The 22,241-nt window shown below is 36.0% G+C and overlaps 1 protein-coding gene across 1 annotated transcript; it reads left to right on the forward strand.

Moving 5' to 3' along the window:
* The first annotated feature begins 1,554 nt into the window (after positions 1–1,554).
* LOC105380393 (dihydroxyacetone phosphate acyltransferase) lies at positions 1,555–21,137 on the forward strand. Its single transcript, XM_038107436.2, has 11 exons — positions 1,555–1,976; positions 2,240–2,416; positions 2,752–2,881; positions 6,461–6,664; positions 7,015–7,166; positions 15,810–16,302; positions 16,642–16,779; positions 17,767–17,846; positions 18,919–19,080; positions 19,802–19,950; positions 20,210–21,137. The coding sequence occupies exons 1-11, from the start codon at positions 1,794–1,796 to the stop codon at positions 20,355–20,357; spliced, it is 2,016 nt and encodes a 671-aa protein (XP_037963364.2). The 5' UTR covers positions 1,555–1,793; the 3' UTR covers positions 20,358–21,137.
* Positions 21,138–22,241: the final 1,104 nt, after the last annotated feature.

Here is a 22,241-nt window from a genome sequence, read left to right on the forward strand (position 1 = left end):
TTTACATTGTAATGACATAAATTATACGTCATCCCCATATTAGGTATAGTGCCACAAACTTATCTGTTCCGGTGACAGCTCACATAAATGCTTAATATTTCTTAATTCTATAAGATTTTCAGTTTGCTCGTATTGTTAATTAGCTCTTGCAGTGTTAATAAACCCATCTAATCTTTTACAATACACAATTCATTAGTAAGTAATGAGATATGGATCAATTTGGTTCGCTCTCACCGGAACAGATAAGTTTGTCGCACTGTAGATGTGTCAAAAGTCAACTACACCCTTGTTATTACAACAGAGTATGGTGAAACTGGGGCTAAAGGTTGTCAGGACCACAAAGCAAATACCTTTGTGGTCAGAGCCGGGAGCACAGAATTCTAAACCTCCGTTAACGTTGCGTATCGTCAAATGTCACTGTCAAAATGTAAGGCAAATTTGTTAGTTCCAAAAGTGGCATGTGTTTTTTCCATGTTAGGTGGAATTTCACCAAACGCTTAACGTATTTAGTAGCCTGTCATACGTCTGTCAGTACAAAATGTATTTAAAATTTGATTTTAGTTAAGTACCCTTAGTGTAGTTTCAAAAATAGTATCGAATCCTGTGCTCGCACCTCAGGACTTTTCAATGTCAGAGAGCTACAATTTATTATTTAAAGGAATATATATATATCAAATATCATACTATTGAGACCACTGAGACAGTGGGTAAAAAGTCTTGAGTAAAGAAATAGGTATATTATTTCTTTACAAAAATAACAACATTTTTGGGGAAGCTTATTTTCTATTTTCTGGCAACACTAACTAAACCATTGCTGCCAACATAACGGCATATATAATAACCGATTAACCGATAAAACCACAGAACACATTTACTCTAGCGAGATGGATAAAACGCATTATTTAAGCTGCGTACAGACCGGCCCATCGAACGCCAACGAACTGATTTCGTTGGCCTTCGTTGCTGCAATCTGGATGGCTTAGCGAATGCCAAATTGCCAACGATCGCTCGTTGGCGTGTGCCGGCGATCCGAAGCGTAGCGGCAACATCAAAGCAATCGAGCTATTTGAACAAACTCTGTTTGGACGATCGCCTAAGGCCAACGAACGAATGCTCAGTTGAAGCAAGAGAGCGTAGCGTGTGGACGTCCAATTTGATAATTACTTGAATATTTCCCGCCATTTAGATCATGCAGAAAAACAAAGAATGGAGTAACGACGATATGTTTTCAATTATGATGATGTTGTCGTCGTCCATGATTAAATTTCGAATGAAAGAGAAAATAACCATAATCAAGTGCCAACGAACGTTCTTTCGAGTACTAATTGTATTTGGACGTATTAGCGAACTCCAATGAGCATGCGGAAGCCAACGCTATCAAACGATAAATATTCTTCGTTGGGCGTTCGTTGGGCCGTTCTCTACGCAGTATAAGTCGCGGCTGATAGCCGCGTCCGTAAACCGTTTCCGCTAGTGTGTCGGCGCCTTTAATATTTCGAACACAGAATCATGTAGATGTCAATTTATTTGACATTGACAGCTATTTTTAAATTTCACATTTCAATTTCAGTATTTGTGTTATCAAAGCGCAGAATGGTTGTATTTTGTGCGTTGAATGAATAGTCTCAAGTTTAAAAATATTAATTCGTAAATTTTATTACATAAACTTTATTTACGGATTAAAATAAGTTACATTTGGTTACCGTTCAAGTATTAACATGTATTAGGAGCAACCCTAACCTCAAAGGAATTCTTCGTGGGATACATTATTTAATATTGAATCTATTTTCAAAATGAGTGCAAACGAAAAGTTCTTAGATATATTAGTTCCTAGACGAAAGGAAGCTTCAGTATTTCAGTACATGACAAGGCCATGGAATCCTCAAAAAACGTTCAATTTGGATCAACATTACTCGCCGACGAAAATAAAGGCGGCTGCGGCAAATTCTGTCTACATCGACGCAATATTGGAAGCCGTAAGTTTTGATTCGGTTATCAATTTCAAATGCCTTATTTTTTCTCATTCACTGCGGCCAAGAACCACAGATGTGAAGTGCAGCAACTTTTTGCAAAATGGAGCGAATACCTCATCTACTTCTTTTATAATTATATAGGTACTTTATTCTTACTGACTGGTTCAGTTCTCTTTTAGTTGCAACAGCCATAGGGACATTGGACCATATCACTTGGCATGTAGGTAGTAAAGTAAGAAAATCTAAACTTAATTTTTCAACCATAGGAAAGTGCCAACACAGGAGTTTGTAAGAAAAAACTGAAAAAGGAAATACTGAAATATTTAGATGAAATGGGCATGGAGAAGAAACAATGTGTGATCCGCTGGATGGGAACCTGCTTCCTGAAAGTGGCTTCAATGATGAAGATTGGAATTTTTGTCAATGAAACTGCTGCTCTTAAGGTAATTTGGGATTTATTTCATATTATTTTAAACATTGAATTTTAACTTTACTGTAAATATACTTTGATGAAATTACTTATAAAACGCAATACTTTACAATAAATTAGATAATAATTATTGTCATGATTGTTAGCTAATATTGATTATATGTTTATTTTTATTAATATACAGATACAGTACGATACTAGTGAATATACAATAAAGGCTATGCCATATCTGCATTCCTATGCTAAAAGAAAGGCGGTATGGGTTCTATGCTAAAGCTATGAATAAACAATATAAAATTCTTTCAATTACAATAACCTATCAGCACTAATGAAGTATAATTGTTGCAGATGCGAAGTGTGATGGGGAACAATCCACTACTGCTGCTGCCAACTCACCGGAGCTACGCCGACTTTTGTCTGCTTACATACTTCTGTTATCATTACGACATGGACTTCCCAGCTGTAGCTGCTGGCATGGGTAAGTTCAGATTTTTTATTAATTACATATCTCTCCTAGTACACTGTATTTTCGATATACAAGCCTTTAACTACTTTATTCCCTTATCGGGTAGGCAGGGGTACATTGCCATACACATCTTTTACCAGTGTCATAGTTAGGACCGCAAGTTGAAACTACTATCCACCTGGCCAAGGATCAAATCCAGGAACCTCACTTAGGTACTGACCACTATATTTGGCATATGATACTAGACAGTAAACAATTATTAGAAAGGGTATATCATATCAGATTACGATATGCATTATAATAGGTGGGATGTATGATATAATATACAGGGTGTTGTAAAAAGGGTATACTAAACCGACACCTACATGTGCAGCACGGTATATCCTAAGCCCTAAAATGAAATCAGAATTTCAAAATTTCGAAAAAACAGTCATTCTCCATAGTAAAAATTCATGTGACCAACATAGTTTTTATGCATTTGACTTATTTTTTTCGCGAATTTTGAAATTCAGATTTTATTTTCGGGCTTAGATATACCATGCTGCACATGTAGGTTTCGGCTTAGTATACCCTTTATGCAACACCGTGTACTCGTATATAGGTACATTCATCCAACGTTTAAGTAAGCATATTCAAATTAACTACACACAGGACATATTTACCCAAACGAATGCATATATTTATTGTATAATATACCTACTTTGCCTAAGAACTGTTAACATAATAAAATGATATACAAATAAATTATGAACCTATGGTTTATTTATTGACTAATATATTCCTATTGTTAAGAAATGCTCAGGCTAAAGGAAAACTTAAACAAGAAGTTATCTTGCTTATTCACCTATAGTAAAAATGGACAATGGAGAACATTAAATAAACAGGTAACAGTTATCAGGAATTAATAACAGAACATCATGTTTACCTACCGCTACCGGCCTATCTCAATTAAAGTTATGAAGTGATATCTTTCCGCTAATCCTTACTTCACATGCTGTGATTTTGACGTTTTTTTATTTTTTATATTTCTGTAGCCATTTATATCTACTGAGATAGACATAAATGGCTACAGAAATATAAAAAATGCCCAGTGGCAAAGGCATCTGGTATCTGTTGTTGATCTCCCGACGCGAAATATCTCGGAAAAAATCTATCCAGTTTGACTTTAATAATAGTAACATCACGATTTCCAGTACCTAATTTAAATGACCAAAGTGGTACCTAGAAACCAGTTTTGATCATATCCGCAATTTAGAACTTCGCACAATAGCCTAGGTATTCTACTGTGTGACGATATTTTTCTGCTTAAATTAAGAGACGATTCCGTATTTTTTTACATTCAAATCAAGACTCGACATTTTTTTTTTGTTTGTAAACACATATGTTATCATTCATCTTCTTAGCTAGTCGATGACAAACAATAGCTTAGCCATTCAGATGATTTGTGATGAGGACTCTGTAATTATCGTCAATGAATAGCACATACCATAGGGCAAGAGCATGCATTATGTCGACAAGACAGACTGAATGTACGGATATGATGTTGCATGATATTTTATTCATTTATTATTTAATTCATAATATATTAATTCACTATTCGAAATGTATTCATTGTTGAAATAATCTAAGTTATTCAGTTACATTTTAATGAAGTTTATTTTTAGTAAAAAGTTAAATGATTAACTGAACTCATGTTATCTTGTTAATATTAGTTCTCGAGCTCGCTCTCTCACATAAACTAGAGCCCTAGATTAGTACATCTCTTATCCAGACACATATTCAAGTATCCAGATGAGACAGATGACGGCTGAGTTACTATTTGCATAATCCGGTTTGTGTTGGTTTCCGTAATAACAAGCACTAAACAAAGCGGAAGGAGTCATCAACTGTTGGTGAATTAGTAACAGGTTTCAGGCGCTATCGACAAAAAAAAACAAATATGAAAAAAGTATAATCACAATACATAAAATGATAGTATGTAAATGCATTATAGCATTATCGTATAGAATTAACAAATGAGTAAATATTATCGGTGTCCCGTACACTAGGTAAACGCATATCATTGGGAACTCTGCGCCTTTGCAGACTACAGTCAGCAAATAATACATGTAGGACTCTCCCCTTTTTACGATCAACTGACAAATAATTAACCTATATGCCTATATACAGGGTGTTGCAAAATTGGTATATTAAGCCGAAAAGGGTCCACACAACTTATCCCGGAGATAACGTTTTCGATGTTGGAATCGGGCGCACGACATTTTTATCGTCCCATACAAAATTTAATCCATATTTTAGTCTGTATCGTTTTTGGCAACCCTACGTTCTAATATCATTACGTCAAAAGCTGACGTGTTTATTGTAAACAAAAACATAACCTCAAAAACATATGATAAATCGGAGGCCGCAAATTAGAAATATTACTGATTAGAAACACAAGAGTATGTTTGGAATTTGTACGTTATACCTCCCTAGTTTTGAAACATTGCAACAAGAACATTCTTGGGATACAATCAAAGAAAAACATACCTAGTTAATTCCAAAGTTCAATCCATTTTCACAACAATCCTTTTCCACAACAAACACAACACAACATCTTCAACTCTTCACAGACATCTGATGAACCACCGCAGCCTCAAATAATCACATTAATCACATTTCACTTTCACAATACTAACTGTTTTGAAGTAATACTTAACACGAAAAACAACAAAACACTTGAACCACGAGAAAAAGGTTAAATCGGTCAGACTTGTGTAAGTTCCAAGTGTTTCGGTTTAATTATGCTAAAGTTTAAATCCGCACTGAATCTCGATTATAATTATTCCTATGAACTTCCAAATTAGTTACTAGTAATATTATTTAGTAAACATAAAAAAGCAGAAAGCAATTTTTCCACCCGTTGCCATATTGTTGCCTTGTTGCCAATAGAGAAAATTAATAAACTACGATGTTGCCAGTAACCAGTAAGTCGAAGACCCGTTCCCGTTTCCGGCATTTTTATTTCGTCGGATTTCATAACCCAATTAAATAAACAGAAATAGTTTTACTAAGTCTTTTTTTTCACTGTCTATTATTTACGTAATATTAGAGACAAGTAAAAATAAATACCGGCGTGAACTCGCATTTTACGCTTTCGCGGCGCGAGTGTAGCGCGGGCTTAAAGAATAAAATATTTAAAAATGAACGGATCGGTTTCCATAGGTACGTGATTTTATAAGGTCGTTGACACTCGTTGATATGTAGGTCACTGTGTCACGATAGGGTTGTTGGTACCCAGTTTTCGAGTAAAACTTTGGACGTTAATTACTCAAAAACGGTAACGTATTTTGAGATTCTGACTTCTTTCCCGGGCTTAGATATAACATGCTGCACATGCTGGTTTCGGCTTGATATACCCTTTTTGCAACACCCTGTAGAGATTGTTTATATGTTTCGATAAAAAAAAATATTTGATTCATCTACTTTCCACCCGCGAGTCTTTGAATCAATTTATTTGCGCTGGTGTAGACGATACATATCTCATTTGCAACTGTACTATTCATGTAACCAGCTCTTGCAAAATCCTTACTATCCTGTCGGGGTCACCAGATTTCTACTCGATGGCGGTGGTGGGCCGCTGCATGCGGGACACCTGCGCGTTCTACATCCGGCGCTCGCTGGTGGGGCAGGGGCTCTACGCGGCTACCCTGAAGCAGTACGTCAGGACTCTGGTGGCCAAGCACTGCGCGCCCATAGAGTTTTTCCTGGAGGGCACCCGGAGCAGGAGCAATAAGACTCTGCCGCCGAAGTATGGTGAGTGGTTTTTTGAAACAACCTTTAATTTGGAGCTATCGATATAGCTAAAAGTATTCCTTTCATATTTTTTTTTATTTGAAGTAGGGTTTCTCATGGTGGGAATTTGGGTATAAAACTAGTCTATAGCACTCAGGGATTATGAAATCGATCCAGTAGTAGTTTAGGAGCCTATTAATAATAAACAAACCACCAATTGTTTCGAATTTATAATATTTGTGTAGGTGAAGATAATGGTGTAGTGTAGACGCTATCCTTTCTTTAGCACAGCCCATTTTACCTCTCAGTCTTTTGTTTACTCCTATCTGTTACACCACTCCACTCCATCTAACATCCCCGTCACCCCCCAGGCATGCTCTCCATGAGTCTGATGCCGCTGTTCGCGGGCGAGGTGCCCGACGTGACGGTGGTGCCCGTCAACATCAGCTACGACCGCCTAGTCGAGCACTCGCTCTTCGCATACGAACATCTGGGCGTGCCCAAGCCGAAGGAGTCTACTGGGGTGAGTTGAACTGTTTAAAGACTGTTTTTTAATCTCGGGAACTAAATTTACAGATTCTGAACGGTTCATCAACAGTCGGTTGTCCCGCCAATAGAACGATACGTCACTAAATCTGAGATTAAAAAACCGGCCAAGTGCGAGTCGGGCTCGCGCACAAAGGGTTCCGTAGCAGCAAATATAATTTACAGTTAAATCAACCTATCTCAAAAACTATAAGAGATACTTTGATCAAACCAAAAATCGTTGAAAGAGTTAATTAGCATGCATCACCTCTATTTTTTTTAGAATTTTATACCTCGTAGTTATAAAAATAGAGGGGGGGGGTCATACTTTTTACGACTTTGAGAGCTGATATCTCAAAAACCGTTCACTTTAAGAAAAATGTTTTTTAGAAAACTTTATATCATTTTAAAAGACCTTTCCATTGATACCCCACACGGGTATGTACATCGAAAAAAAAAAATTCATCCCTCAGTTACATGTATGGGGGGCCCCACCCCCAATTCTTTTTTTTACTATTTAGTGTCATATTTTTGTAGCGGTTCATACAACACATATTCCCATCAAATTTCATCACTGTAGTACTTATAGTTTCCGAGTAAATCGGCTGTGACAGACGGACAGACGGACATGACGAAACTATAAGGGTTCCGTTTTTGCCATTTTGGCTACGGAACCCTAAAAAACAGACCATAGGGGTTGTTATACTGTCGTGTAGCGTGAATGCGTGTCCGAACGGTGATTGTAAGCATGTAGGGAGATCCGTTTGTATAAAAAACAAGCATACACACAGAAAGACATCTATAAAATACAGCATCAGTCCTATCCAGACCAGATCCTTATGCCTGGTAAATAAATTTAGTTTTTCCTTGAAAACGTACAAATGACAAATATAATGTGTGAACTTGACAGCTGTCCTAGGGTTTATGCAATAAGCAAAGTATACCTACGTGCGGTGCGTTCATGCGACATACGATTCACACAACAGGCAGTGTGATGCTGGACAGTGTGACAACCGCCTCATATGCAGTACATACAGCTTTTATCGCAAGCTTCGCTTCGCCTAGGGAAGACAATCTTATTTAGAAATTTTAGCATTAATTTATGAACGACTATATTTAAATATGGAAATTTACTGTCTGTCTGTATTATTATATCACAGCGATCAATGTTAACACATTTAAATTAAACAAATGATTAACAAGTACTGCTTTACTAGTTTGGCTGATTGTAATTGTAAATCTTGGGTGAGTCAATAGCAATATTTGTTAAGTTAATGTTAATGTAAATAAAATGTATTTATTCATTACACTTTGCCCATGTGTTAACTAAGTTGGTATTCTGTAGGTATTTCGGTGTGTCCTATAGGCGCTTATTTGACTTATATTTTATACATGCGAAGTTACAGTTGTTGTTTATAAGGAAACAGATCTTCATCTTTTAAATCGTCGATTTCGGAAAGTGTTAACTTAAAATTTTTGTTAAATGTATTTATTGCACTCGTTATTCCTCTTATGTACATTACGTAAGTAATTCCTTGTGATATAACAACAATACTTGTGATAAACAAATTTTCAACTATACTTACTTACTTTGGGTACCTATAGACTGAAGCTATTTCTGAAAACAGATATTTTTAGAGTTACCAAGAAATGTATTTTTTACTATTATTGTGTAAATGGTTGACAAACGCAAGATCTAAGCCCTTGACAGCTAAAACAATATTTGCGGTGGTCGCGCAACAGGGGGTTCACTCCGGATTTACGGACGTGATATCCGGAGCACTACCATTTTAAAGAGTCGTAATTAACGCAGCCTTGAAAGGAATACTATACAGTACATAAGCTGTGCCAGTTAATAAACGAATATATGTAAAACACGGTATTCCGGTAGCAGGCTCGTAGTTGGCATGTCTAACTGTAAAGAATAGAATAGAATCCACAGACCTGTATTTGAATAGACAACGCTTGTCTCATTCCTTGTACAGTGCGACAAACTTATCTGTTCCGGTGAGAGCGAACTAAATTGATCCATATCTCATTGTTTACTCAAGAATTATATATTGATATAGATTATATGGGTTTATTAAAACCACAAGAGCGAATTACCACTACTGGCAAACTTAAAATCTTATAGAATGAAGAAATATTACACATTTACGTGAGCTGTCACCGGAACAGATAAGTTTGTGGCACTGTATAGAAACCAAGCGTGCCATTATTTTTATACCTACTGTCACGTCAGTCACGTCACTTGAACGATTTAGTTTAGGAACGTCCCTAATGACACAGCGCTAAAGGAAGATAATTTCGCTCCCTTTTTACACGCGAAGTACATGCACTTGCGTTGTCTACTCAAATACAGGTCTGTGATAGAATCCATTCGTTTTAAAATTCACCCTCTCTACGTGTGAAATTCCGTGTAATGTTTAATTAAACTAAGGTGGACCTTAAATCTACCTGTGTGCTTCACTTCTTTCTATCTATATAGTGCGTATAATGTCGAAGCAAGTAGGCAATATTTCTATTTGCTATTCATTCTAGGTACTTAAAGTTCTTTCTTACTAACTAACTTTCTTGCAAGTCAGTACGTCTTTATTTGCTCGTAAAGTAGGAGTGAAGGCTACGTGTTGCGTTGGACAGTCAATATTAGTGGACGTTTGTGCAGATGATTTACGAGCAGTTATAGACTTATGGCCGTCGCAGCCAGCAATGCTCGCTCCACTGGCATGAGGCGTGAGTAACTAAACCTATAGTAAATATTTACTTACCTACTATATTTTTGAATAGCGCACGTTTTTACAGCAGTAGGTCTGGTCGTAAGAATAAACTACTCATAAGAATAAAGTACTCATAACTAAATGCTGGAAAACCATATGACAAATATGAATAAAGGTACATAATATTGTGGTCCCACTTATTCTATTTTGTATTTCCATGGAAATAGTGGGATACACGGGCTATTTAAATGTGATCCGATACAACGTCAGCTGATCAGTTTTTCAGTACGTGCAAAAGGACGTTATTGCACTCCAGTACTTGAAGTACTTCCTTAATAAAAAAACCTTGATGAATATTTCCTGAAAAGTAAAATGTTAAATTGAATGTACCTAATTAATACCATAATGTTAATTTAAAAAAAAAACGTTATGTGATATTAATCACACCGTAAGAATAAAGTAAAAAGACATGATTTTTGCCTGATTATGATTAAAACATGAAATCCTTAACAATTGTCTCTCTTTTTTATGAAAAATGTTATCTCAATTTTTACTACTTCATTGTTTCAAATTGTCGCTCTTACAAAACAACCTTCGAACTTCGTGATACTTATAAAAAATACAATTTGCATAAAAATCTCAATGCGATTCTTTCCTGTATCTCCAACCCGCCTGCTATACGAAGAGATTATGACAATAACCCTCCAGTCTTAGACAAACTAACATGTCCAGTAGTGAATGATTATTAACGGAATGTGCCTTTCCCCCCAATTCATATACAGTTCTTTCTACGAATTCATAGAACGAACTGAAGTTCTTTTTATGAATTCAGGGATTTATCTTTAGATATTATCGCCTGCTTATTTTTTGCCCTCGTTAACAAATAAGTCTAATACAATTAGCAGAACTGAATTGTTTATCAAATTCACTAATGGTGGTATTTCATCAGGATGTTGAAAACAAATATTATTATTATTACGACATCGCATGCCAACAGTAACTTTTTAAGTCAACACACTATTTTGGGCACATACTTTACTACATCATGTAAAGTAATGCTAAAAGAGTGGTCCATTTGTTTGTATAAGCCTTATGTACACGAATGAAGTTACTTGTTTTTTTAAAGTATAGCTACTATTAGATAAGCTGTCGGTATCGGCAGGCCTATGCCGTAGCTTATTTTAAAATTTATTTGACTTTTTGTTCTCAAATTTTTAAATAAATAATTAATAATATAAATTGAAGACGTTTATGCTCTATATCTGTCCTGGGTGAAAATAAACTATTGTTCTAATATTGACTGCGGAAAATATATCCAATAAAAATATATATTTAAGTAAATCAAAGTCTCAATGATAAAGGCTGTGGTGCTATCGCGTCTGCTATCTGACACTCATTGTTGTTGTTTACTCCCAGATACTACGGCCATTGTCTTTTTGCCGATTTGTTCAAGATAATATCTTAATCTCGCCTATATTTCGGCCATCAGTTGTGTTTATAATGATGACTGCCGGTGATTTAAAAAATGCATTACCCACAGTCCATCTTACATTGCTCCTCTTATAAATTATGTATGTATAGGTTGTTTTAAGATCTTTTCTATGTCTAACCCAACGAGACTACTAGGCTCTGTAATATTAGCGGTACCGACAGAACGGCAGATCAGGACATTGCACTTGAAAAGTAGTACTACAACTGAATTAAGTACCTAATAGTTTTTACACAGGTGATTTTAATGTAGTTTCTGACACAAATTCAACTATCACAATAACATAATTTTGGATTATTTCTACAATTAAACTAGGTCACCCGCACGTAATACGAGGGCGATACCGAAATGATCGGGAATAGAAAAAAGTACAAAGATATCATAATATTATTTACTTTTATTGTTTTTCAAAGTAGTCTCCGTGACATTCAATGTACTTTTTCATTCGATTAAACCAATCATTGAAACAGTAATTCCAGTCTGAAGTGGATACTGTCAAAACAGCTGATTTGTAAGCTTCGACCGCCTCTTCTGGGCCGCTAAACCGTTGACCACGTAGCATATCTTTAATTCTTGGGAATGTAAAATAATCATTGGGGCTCAGATCAGAGCTATACGGAGGATGGTCCATCAACTCCACGTTTTCCATATTTAAAAACGTTCTTGTTTTGCGAGCGGTATGAGAGCTTGCATTATCGTGGTGAAGGATTATACGACGATTCGGGTTAGTTTTACGAAGTTCTCTTACGACTTCCGGCAAACAAACTGTTGTGTACCAATCAGCAGTAACCGTCCTTTGTTCTTGTAATGGAATCGTAGCCACATGGCCAGTTTTCGATACAAACGAAGCGACCATTTTTTTCGACACGCTGCGTGAGCGAATAACTTTTGTTGGCTTGACCTCACCTTCGAAGACCCAAACTGCCGATTGATGTTTTCTTTCGGGCTCATATGAATAAATCCACGATTCATCACTAGAGACGATATTGTAGACAGCATTTGAACTGCCTCCATTGAACCGTTGCAGAGCAGATCGACACCAATTAACACGAGCCGACTTTTGTTCCTCGGTCAAACGGTGGGGCACCCAGCGCGAAACTAACTTCTTGACACCCAGTTCTTCATGTAAACTCACCCACCCAAACCCAGTTCGTCATTCAAAATGGTTTGAATGGCTGTCATACCAATGCTGAGAGAAGCCCGAATCTGCTCGTATGTCACATGTCTATCTTCTTTTATTAACTGGCGTACAGCATCGATGTTATCTTGTGTTACCGCTGTTTTTGGCCGACCAGTAGAAGGGACTGTGGTAAGAGAGGAACGTCCACGGCGAAACTCAGAATACCAACGATATATAGTCGTTTTACTTGGTGCTTCAAGTTTATAAATAGAAACAAGCTCGGCGAGACATTGTTCTTGAGATAAACCTCGACGAAAGTTGTGAAAAATTATTGCACGGAAATGTTCCCGCGTAAGCTCCATTTTTTACACCGACTTGTCAAATTCAAATGGTCAATACTCTTTTATTTTTTACTTTTTTTTAAATTCGAAAATGGAATTATGTTTGAAAAAACACTACATTTGATACACCAAAAAGGTTTCACTCTAATTTATTCCTAAGTATTCTATTCCCGATCTTTTCGGTGTAGCCCTCGTATATCAACGCCTAATAATAATATTGCCTCTGTGTCTTGTGGTAGAAGCTATCTGCTTCAACGGCTTCATTCACGTCCCAGATTCAAACCCCGGGTGGGACCGATGACTCTTTGGCGGCGTTCTGTAGAAACTACGCAGGTTCGTGGTTCTTCGAATGTGTGGCCTCGCTCTGATATTTTTTAATCTTCTGTTGTATCAGTCACCGATAAAGCCAGACTATATTGCTGAATTATTATTTATCAGCAGTCTAACGTATATTGCCAGTGAAATACCTACCTACTTTTTTTCTACTGTACTAAATTAAGGAGGTTCCTCTCCAAGGTATAGTCACATCATACTTACATGTACAACATATTTTAATTATGTAACTAGTCTGTGGGCATGTATGTTATGTTTTAAGTGAATATTTTCTTCCCCGATTGGTGATTGGATCTGGATTTTATTATGACTTCATACTCAATGTTGCGACTTTGAATCTGTAGTGAAAGGGAAATTATTTCTACGGAACTTATAGTTGTATCACGGTATATGCGAGGGTTTTGTGGCCTAAAAATAAAAAGTGATAGTTGTCAGCCTTTTTGAAAACCTTAAATTTAAATACCTATGTACTTTACCTTGTTTTCCTTAGTTAGCCGAGGTTGTAGTTTGAACCTATAAAAAATCTAAAAAACGGAAGTTAATTTACTTATTAATTAGGGTAAAGGTAGGTACTATAGTTTCTCGATTTACGAGACAAATCAAAACATAAACAAAACGTAAAAAAAAACGTAATTCCGCTAACCTTGAACCGTAAGTTAACCGGAAATAACAGTATATTTCTTTGTTCGTATAAATAGATTTGCATAATATGAGAGCAGAATCTTTTCGTCACTAAACTAGTTTTGCCACTTATTATGTTATTATCATAAAAGTTTATACTTATGCCTCGTTTAAGGCAGTTCCTGCGGTTTTTACAAGGACGTTTAGGATTGGTTTCCTATAATAATAATAGTATACCTACTTAGTAATATTTATTTTCAAACATGATTGGTTCCCCGTTTTTTTGCAACAGGTATTATTATACCTGCTAAATGAATTAAAATGAGTTTGCATAGGTCAGTAAATTATAAAATACAGATCAGATTTTTGATAATTCAGGATGTTTTTACTCTGCCACGTTTTCTTCCGAGCTAATTTTGTAACTTACAGAAAACTGAATTAGGTACTTATTGACAAGGACCTTTTTATATGACCTATTTGAAAGGCACGAATCCTACGATAGACACAATAGTAGAAATGTAAAATAACGTAATTAAATAATGATTGGTTGCGGAAAGCTAAAATGTAGATCGACTCCAGTGGCGTGCTTTGGGAGAGGCCCACGTCCAGCAGTAAACTGCTACAGGCTCATGAGGTGAAGAACATTAATTTATCAATAAAGAAGAATGGCGAAACCTGACCCGCTTTGCATAAGTTAGCAGCCACTCACCAAACCTATTTTAAGTTATTGATAAAAATGTCTATTATCAGGGAAAAATATTAAAAAAAATCTAAACCATGGGGTTCTTGAGATATTAGGGTTCAAAAGTAAATTAATTAAATATATTTTTTTCGTTAAATAAGATTTTGCTGAATGGTACACGCACAAATAAGTTTTATAATCTAAATCATGGGATTCCCAATTCATAGCGCATCAGAAAATGTATTACATGATTTTATTTATGCAAATAATATCATAATTATTTTTTCACATTTCACACTCAGAAACTTATTTTTATAAAGAGACCAATTTCAAAAATTATTTCATTCTACTCAAGTTCCCGTTATCCCGAAGTAACATAAAATACTTTTTAGCCAGGAATTCCCACGGAAACACTATTAAAATCAATTTTTAGCTCGAGGGTAACATCTAGTACAGTAGAAAGACTTGATCTTTCAGCACCTATATCTTCGTTCTCCCATGTCTCATAATAATAAAATTAATACCAGTATATGCTGTAGTCACGGACTACACATTAGTGTATGTTTCATCAATGGCCGCTCTGGGTCATGGCGCCATAGAGAAATGGCCATTCTCCTTTAAAGTTTGGTATACTAGGCAAAAGGCTTTAAAAAGCAGGTCACGTCTGGCTATTCGCCTATTGCGATCTGCCAAGAGAACATTTGTCATATAACTCCAGTCAGTTAATTCTCAAATCTGTATAAATTATTTTAAGACGTAGGTCAGGATTTCACAATTTAAAAAATACAATGCCATGAGTACCTACTTGTTATTTAATACAAAAAGTGAACTCACATTTATTATTAATTACTTTAAAACACAATATGCTTCTAGTTCAGTGAACTCTGTGTCTCGGTGATACAACTAATAAAGTCGGTAAAAATGATGTAATGTTTATCATTATCTGTAATTTTATCAAATAATCCACAGTGTCTGAAACGTGCTGATTAAAGTACATACAAGTGTTTCTATTATTTTTTGCATATTATGTTAATCCAGAGTATGTAATATCAGTTTCCTGCATACCAAATTTAATCAAAATTCGTTCAGTAGTTTTTGTACGAGTCCAACTTGTGTGAGAATAAAAAATAAGTTACATGATACTTAAAAATAGATGTGAATGACTACTGTTCTCACAAGTAGGCTTCGTCTAGGATTAGCGCGGCATCGAAGGTTTCCACAATTTACATACATATTATTTCATATTTAAGAACCACTGATGAAATGGATGACTATACTTACATACAACTTACTTACAGACTTTTTACATGATTTAAAAACCAAAATTATTCCTTCCAGGGTCTACTGAAAGCACTGAAAAGCCTAAACGAGCATTTCGGCAACATCTACATCAACTTGGGCGAACCACTATCAGTCAAGGAGTTCCTTCACAGCAGCGAGGCTCACCCCAAAGACCTTCTGAAGCCGACAGACTTGCAGCAACTGACCCCAGAGCAATTTTCATTCGTCCAAGACATCGCGAACCACGTGGCGGACTTACAACAAAAATGCACCGTAGTCACTATATCTTACTTAGTAGCGTTGGTACTGATGCAGAGTATTATAAAGAACACGGCATTGACCTTCGAAGAGGTTTTAGAAGAGGTAGAGTGGGTGATCAAAGTGTTGAGGCAGCTTGGGGCGTCAGTGTTTGAGAATGATGTGAAATCGAGTGTGGAAAGGATTCTTATTGTCCACAGCAAGATGATGAAACTGGATAAGGATAATAAGCTGAAGCTTATATCCAGCATGCCCATGGATATATCGAGTGAGGTCCAACGGAAAATGAAAGGTGAGGAGATAATTGTTTTTTTGTTTTTATTCACGATTTAGGCTGGAGGTCGTCCCACGCTCCTTTTTGGCCTCCAAGACGTTTTAACGCCTACCGCAGATTCGACTTGAAGATATTTTACTTCCTCTTTTTGGCAGTAATTTAAAATATTTTTTGTCAAATGTAGGTACAGTCAGCTAAAGAGATATAAGTACTCTCTCTCTCTCTCTTAGCTAACAATTTCATATTCAAACCTTGTAACGAATGCTGAATAAATGCTGGTGACACTAACCGCTGCATCGTTTAATCATAATTGCATATTTTACACTCGTCCTCCACTTGCTTCTACATTAATTCCAGGTCACATACTGGCGGCGGAGACGATGATCAACGCCGTGCCGGTGATCCAGGTGCAGCTGTACGTGAACCCCGTGCTGCTGTACCTGGCGCCCGCCGCCGTCGTCACGCTGGTCGTCAACCGCGGACACGCCACGCACGGTTAGTAGTCTGGTCACTTGAAGAAAATTAACGTAAATTGCACTCGTGTTGCATTTGTGAAAGAGTTAGTTTGATTTGAATTTGAAGAGCGTCTAGATTATAAGTTGTTATAAAATTTGGCTGATAGAAATATTAAACATTTATTCACTTTTACAACACAATACACTAATAAAAATATGCTAATTACGAAACTTTATTTATGGCTGGTAGTTCCATTTGTTTCTATTGAATTATCTAAACGCTATATTTCCGATTATGTAGAGACTACGCGGTATATATGTTATTCCTATTATATTATCAATGGCATGACACCGCGATTTAAATTTGTATCAAAGATTTACAACTATGTATTACTCATTAAATTGAAGCAGCTGCGTTATCTTATTCATTTAACCACGTGTTACGTATTAACGAATCGCTTTCATATGAAAATAATGTAGCTTGTTTTCTTCATTGATATAAACTTCATACTTACTCATATTATAAAGAGGAAATGTTTTTTTGTGTGTGTAAAAAGGACTCTATTTTATAGAAGGAAAATCCTAATTTCGGCTTAACCCCTCACGTCTTCTTATAATAAATATAACTTGCTTTGACATTGCACCCGCGCTTCCCACGTTTAAATATGTATTATTTGATAAGATAATGTTCTCAATACCTTGGGTACTCAATCTGTGGTCATTGTCAACTATTCCTTTAAATGATAGGTATATTTATTTGTGTAGGTATCTACCTACCTATGTTTTAAATTTGTTTTTAAAGTACTATAAAGCGTCTTGCATACTAGAAATTATTTTCAAATGTAAATTGTAAAGTTAGTTGGGGTATGAAGAGGTGCATCTGCCAACTACTTTCCGATTTCTACAGTTTCTTGCTTAGGCATTCCCCAAGGAACATTTCTGGGTCCACTTTGATTTCCTATTTGATTAAATAAATTACTTTTATCTTTCTTTGAATTATACTATTATGGTTTTTGTATATTTTCAGAGAGTTTAGCGGCAGACTACCACTGCATTCGGAAGATGCTCCGACATGAACTCTTTCACTTGGAGAAACATGAGGACGAGGCAAGTTGCATATAGAATAATGTAGATGTAACGTGTGACAACATGAATATTCATACAAACGTGATTTCACTCACGATTTGTACTAACATTACTAATTATGCTAATGCGACATTTGATCTTTACATTAGGAAAGGTCAACATTAAGCTTATTTACATAATAATAAACACGCACATGTTGTACTGATGTTCGTTTATACATAGTCCCTTGCGGGAAAGGCAAAGATGCAACTGTGTTATCTTTTATTCGTAGACAACATGAATCGTGTTGTTAATGAATGAAGAAGCCAACCCTCAACCACCCATCTTACTCGGCTCTCAGCGGCATGTCATACATAACATAATTCATTAATAATTGACAACATTTCAAAATTTTATACAGTTGAAATTCGAAAACCATTTAGAGATATGGCTCTAATATTCACAAAAAAAAATGTTTCCGATTTTTCTATCGATTTATTTCAGAGAAAAACATAAAAATCTAAATTATCATTCGTGACATCACGATGTGGCATAATAATTAAACGCGCTTTTACTTCTAAAACATGAACAAAAAAAAACATGTTATGTCACTTTGACAATGACAATGACAAACATCACTCAAATGTCTGTCACTTTTATGTGTCCTTGTCAATGACGGAAGTTTGTGATTGGTCCTTGCCACAAAATAAAGTTGAAGTTGAAGTTGATTGGTCCTTGTTGTCATGTCAAGTTAATGTCATCCAACTTTTTTTTTTAGGTTAGGCAGGCAACGAAAATATTTTTAACCAAAGCCTCGACGTGACGTCACTCATACTATAAATATTTTGAACTTTGAAATTAAAAAAATATATAAAAACATAGAAATATTAAGAAATAAAAAAATACGGGTCATCTAAATTTGTGATATATCGTCGAAAATAAAATAAAATCGGTGAGCATTTTATTTGAAATGTTGTCAATTGTGACAACTTTGCAATGAATTTTTGCATATAGTATGTGGTGGAATACATAGTGACCTGTACTTTTTTATCCATCTAAATAGAAACCTGTTTTCACTCGAACATTTAATATACTTACAAATATATTTTTTCAGGTACTGAAACAAACGTTGCAGTACTGCCTAGATAACGGGGTGATCACCGAGTCGAATGGCACATTCGTCCTGGGGCGGGACGAGAAGCTGCAATACTTCCTCAAGTGGTCCATCTGGGCGCCGCTTTTGACCATCGTGAAATGTGCTGAAACGTTATTAGAGGTAAGATTATTCTATTATATAAGAGGTAAGACGGTCGAATGGCGTAGTGGTTAGTGGCCCTGACTGCTATGCCGAAGGTTCCGGGTTCGATTCCCGGCTGGGGCAGATATTTGTTTAAAGACAGATATTTGTACTCGGGTCTTGGGTGTTGATATTTATATTTAGTATCTATCTATCTATGTATTTGTGTAGATATATCAGCTGTCCGACACCCATAACACAGGTTCTGCCTAGCTTGGGGTCGGATGGCCGTGTGTGAGATGTCCCCACATATTTATTTATATATTTTATATTGAACTGTGTTATTTTGATTGTTAGGTTGAACTTTTAATTCATTGTTGCGTGTTATGCCTATATCTCTTTGATGTGTGACCCCCAATGCCATGTCGTAGTAGCAATATCTACTACAGTGTAATGTTTCGTTTATTGGTATAGTTATCATTTCAATACACATTTTAAATAAAAATAAACTGTTCCATGTTTCATAACCGATCGAACAGTGAAAATCGACTAATTTTTTTATGACGTGCTAGTGCACCACGTATACCGTGCCATACAAATTCGCCTTTACTCGCTAATATATCCCGTTCCACGGGGAAAGACATCTGATACAAACAAAAACTGTCGTGGAATGGGATATACTCGAACCGATTAAAAACTCGCTCTACCATCCAGTTGAATGTACATCATTCAAAATACTTACTCAATTATTAATTTACAGCTTAACAAATGTGAGCACAAACAAGCACTGAAGTTGATACAGGAAAGAGTGGAGTCGAGTCAATGTCACCCTTACTGCCTGAGCTTAGAGGCGACGGCGAACTGCTTGCAGGGCCTCGTGTTAGCCGGAGCTTTAGAAAAGGGTAAAACGTGAGTATTTCATAAATTTTCTTTAAAATTATTGCATAATATAGTGTATAGGAGCGGTAAAGACCAAATCAAATGACAACAGCAGAAGAAGTTTTTTGTATTTTATTTATGACGTTGGCGTGTTTTTTTCTTTATTAGGTAATTTAGGGATACCAGTTAAAGAAAACACAAAAACACCTACCACCTTATACCCGTTGCTTAATTAACTTTGACGGACTCGGTATTCTACAATATACTATTAATAATGTTTATTTCACAGGAATGAAAATGTGACCTACCAAGTGATTCCAGCCACCATGGAGCATTGCCACCGTCTAGTCAAGTCAGTGTTGCCAGCCATCCAAGTGGACTTCGGCAAGAGCAACTCTGTGATCTTAGATCAACGGAAGCTAACCTCGCGATTGTAGTGATACCAAATGTATTTTTTTACTTGCAACACGCATAATTACTGCTTTTTAAAGTCGCATTTTTGGAACATAAGGCTTTTAGCTGCGTCCCCAATAGGCAAACTGTTGGCCGCCGATTAAGTAAGTGGCGCGTCAATCTACGCAATTTACAGCGTAGTTACGTTAGACTAGTAATAGGTGAACAATTTGTTTACTGGGAACGCAGCCACACTGTTTACGTGACTGTTTTATGAACGACAAAATCATTTCAATGTCAAAGTGTTTCATAAATTAAAATTAAATGCATTTGTGCTTGAACCTTGTAGGCATGAAACTATAAGACTTTATTGAGAAGGGACCCTGATGATAAGTGGTATTCGTAGACTTTTTATGTGAACTTCCATGATTTAAATTCTACATCACTTATTTAACCAGAGATATGTTAGCCACCATTTCAGAGTTTTGGACGCTATTCGCATGCAATGCACACATAATTAGATAGACGCAAACAAAAAAAAATATACGCTATTAAATTTAAATAAGGAAATGGTCTAGCTTAAACGAAAGCTTACACAAAAATTTTACATGTGATAAGTGTTTGCAGATGGGCCTGGCTAAAATAGTTCCAATACAAAATACGTAACACCCATGTAATAAGTTGAAACCTAGTGCACTGCCAAGTAAATTAATAACTTTAGTGCAACGCGAATTAAATATGTAAATGCGAACGAATAAAATAAGTTTTGTATAATGTAGTGAGATTATGATTTAGTTAATGAAAAGACATGATGAACTAGTAAATATAAGTATTGGACTCTTCAGTGGGAGTATAAAAATTCAAAACAAGTTTGGCCTTGGAATTTCCTTTATTTCTCTTGTTCTCATAATGCTAGGTTACAATTTCGGGAGACCCTTTCGGTACGACTGTTGAGAACAGAATGGCCGGCAGGCGAGTGCGTAAGCTGTTTTTATAGTTTCGCTTAGGCGGGGAGACAAGTTTCGCACACCTGCGTCGATCTAGTGTTGGCGGTTTGTAGATCGTTTTTGACATTGAATTTAAGGGGTTTTACAGCTCGGCCATCCTGCTCGCAACGAGCCCTCTCGTTGAATACCAACACTTCTTAAAATTAGGAACACTTATATTCTAGAAATTACTTGCTTAATTATTTCTATCTTAAGTGTAACTTATTGAATAATAATCATGGAATAGTATTACGAAGATAATTATTGATATATTGCAATAAAAATTAAATATCCTTTTTTTTTATCTGCTTACCATGATTGAACAGTATAAAATGATAGAATAAAAGACAAGATTTTGTTTTGACTTCACTTATGCTATACTTAACACATAATACTTAATTACATTCTCTGTTATAGAGGGATTACATGTGGGCTTGTTCGGTGACTTCGACAAGCGATTTGTTTAGTAAACTTGTGCGCTATGTCGGTGACTTTGACAAGCGACTTTGTTAGTAAACTTGGCCACTCTGTCGGTGACTTTGACGAGTGACTTTGTTAGAAAGCTTGTACTCCATGTCGGTGACTTTGACAAAATTAGGTACTTGGTTAGTAAACTTGGGCACTTTGTCGGTGACTTTGACAAATTAGGTACTTGGTTAGTAAACTTGGGCACTTTGTCGGTGACTTTGACAACATACCCATATATTTATCAACTCCATTTACTCTGACATTCACAATATAAAGTAATAATTTATAGGTATCTACATAATCATCTCTAACATGAAATTACATAAACTATACACAATTAATTAGATTTATCATGGAACTTTGAGATTATCCTGTTGTTCATCGAGAGTTTGTACTCTCGCTATCATCTAGATCGGAATTGGATGTATCAGACGCTGGATCGGCAAAACTGAGCCATGGAAATATTTTGTCTAC

Source organism: Plutella xylostella, chromosome 25, assembly GCF_932276165.1.
Source record: "Plutella xylostella chromosome 25, ilPluXylo3.1, whole genome shotgun sequence".
Classification (NCBI taxonomy): domain Eukaryota; kingdom Metazoa; phylum Arthropoda; class Insecta; order Lepidoptera; family Plutellidae; genus Plutella; species Plutella xylostella.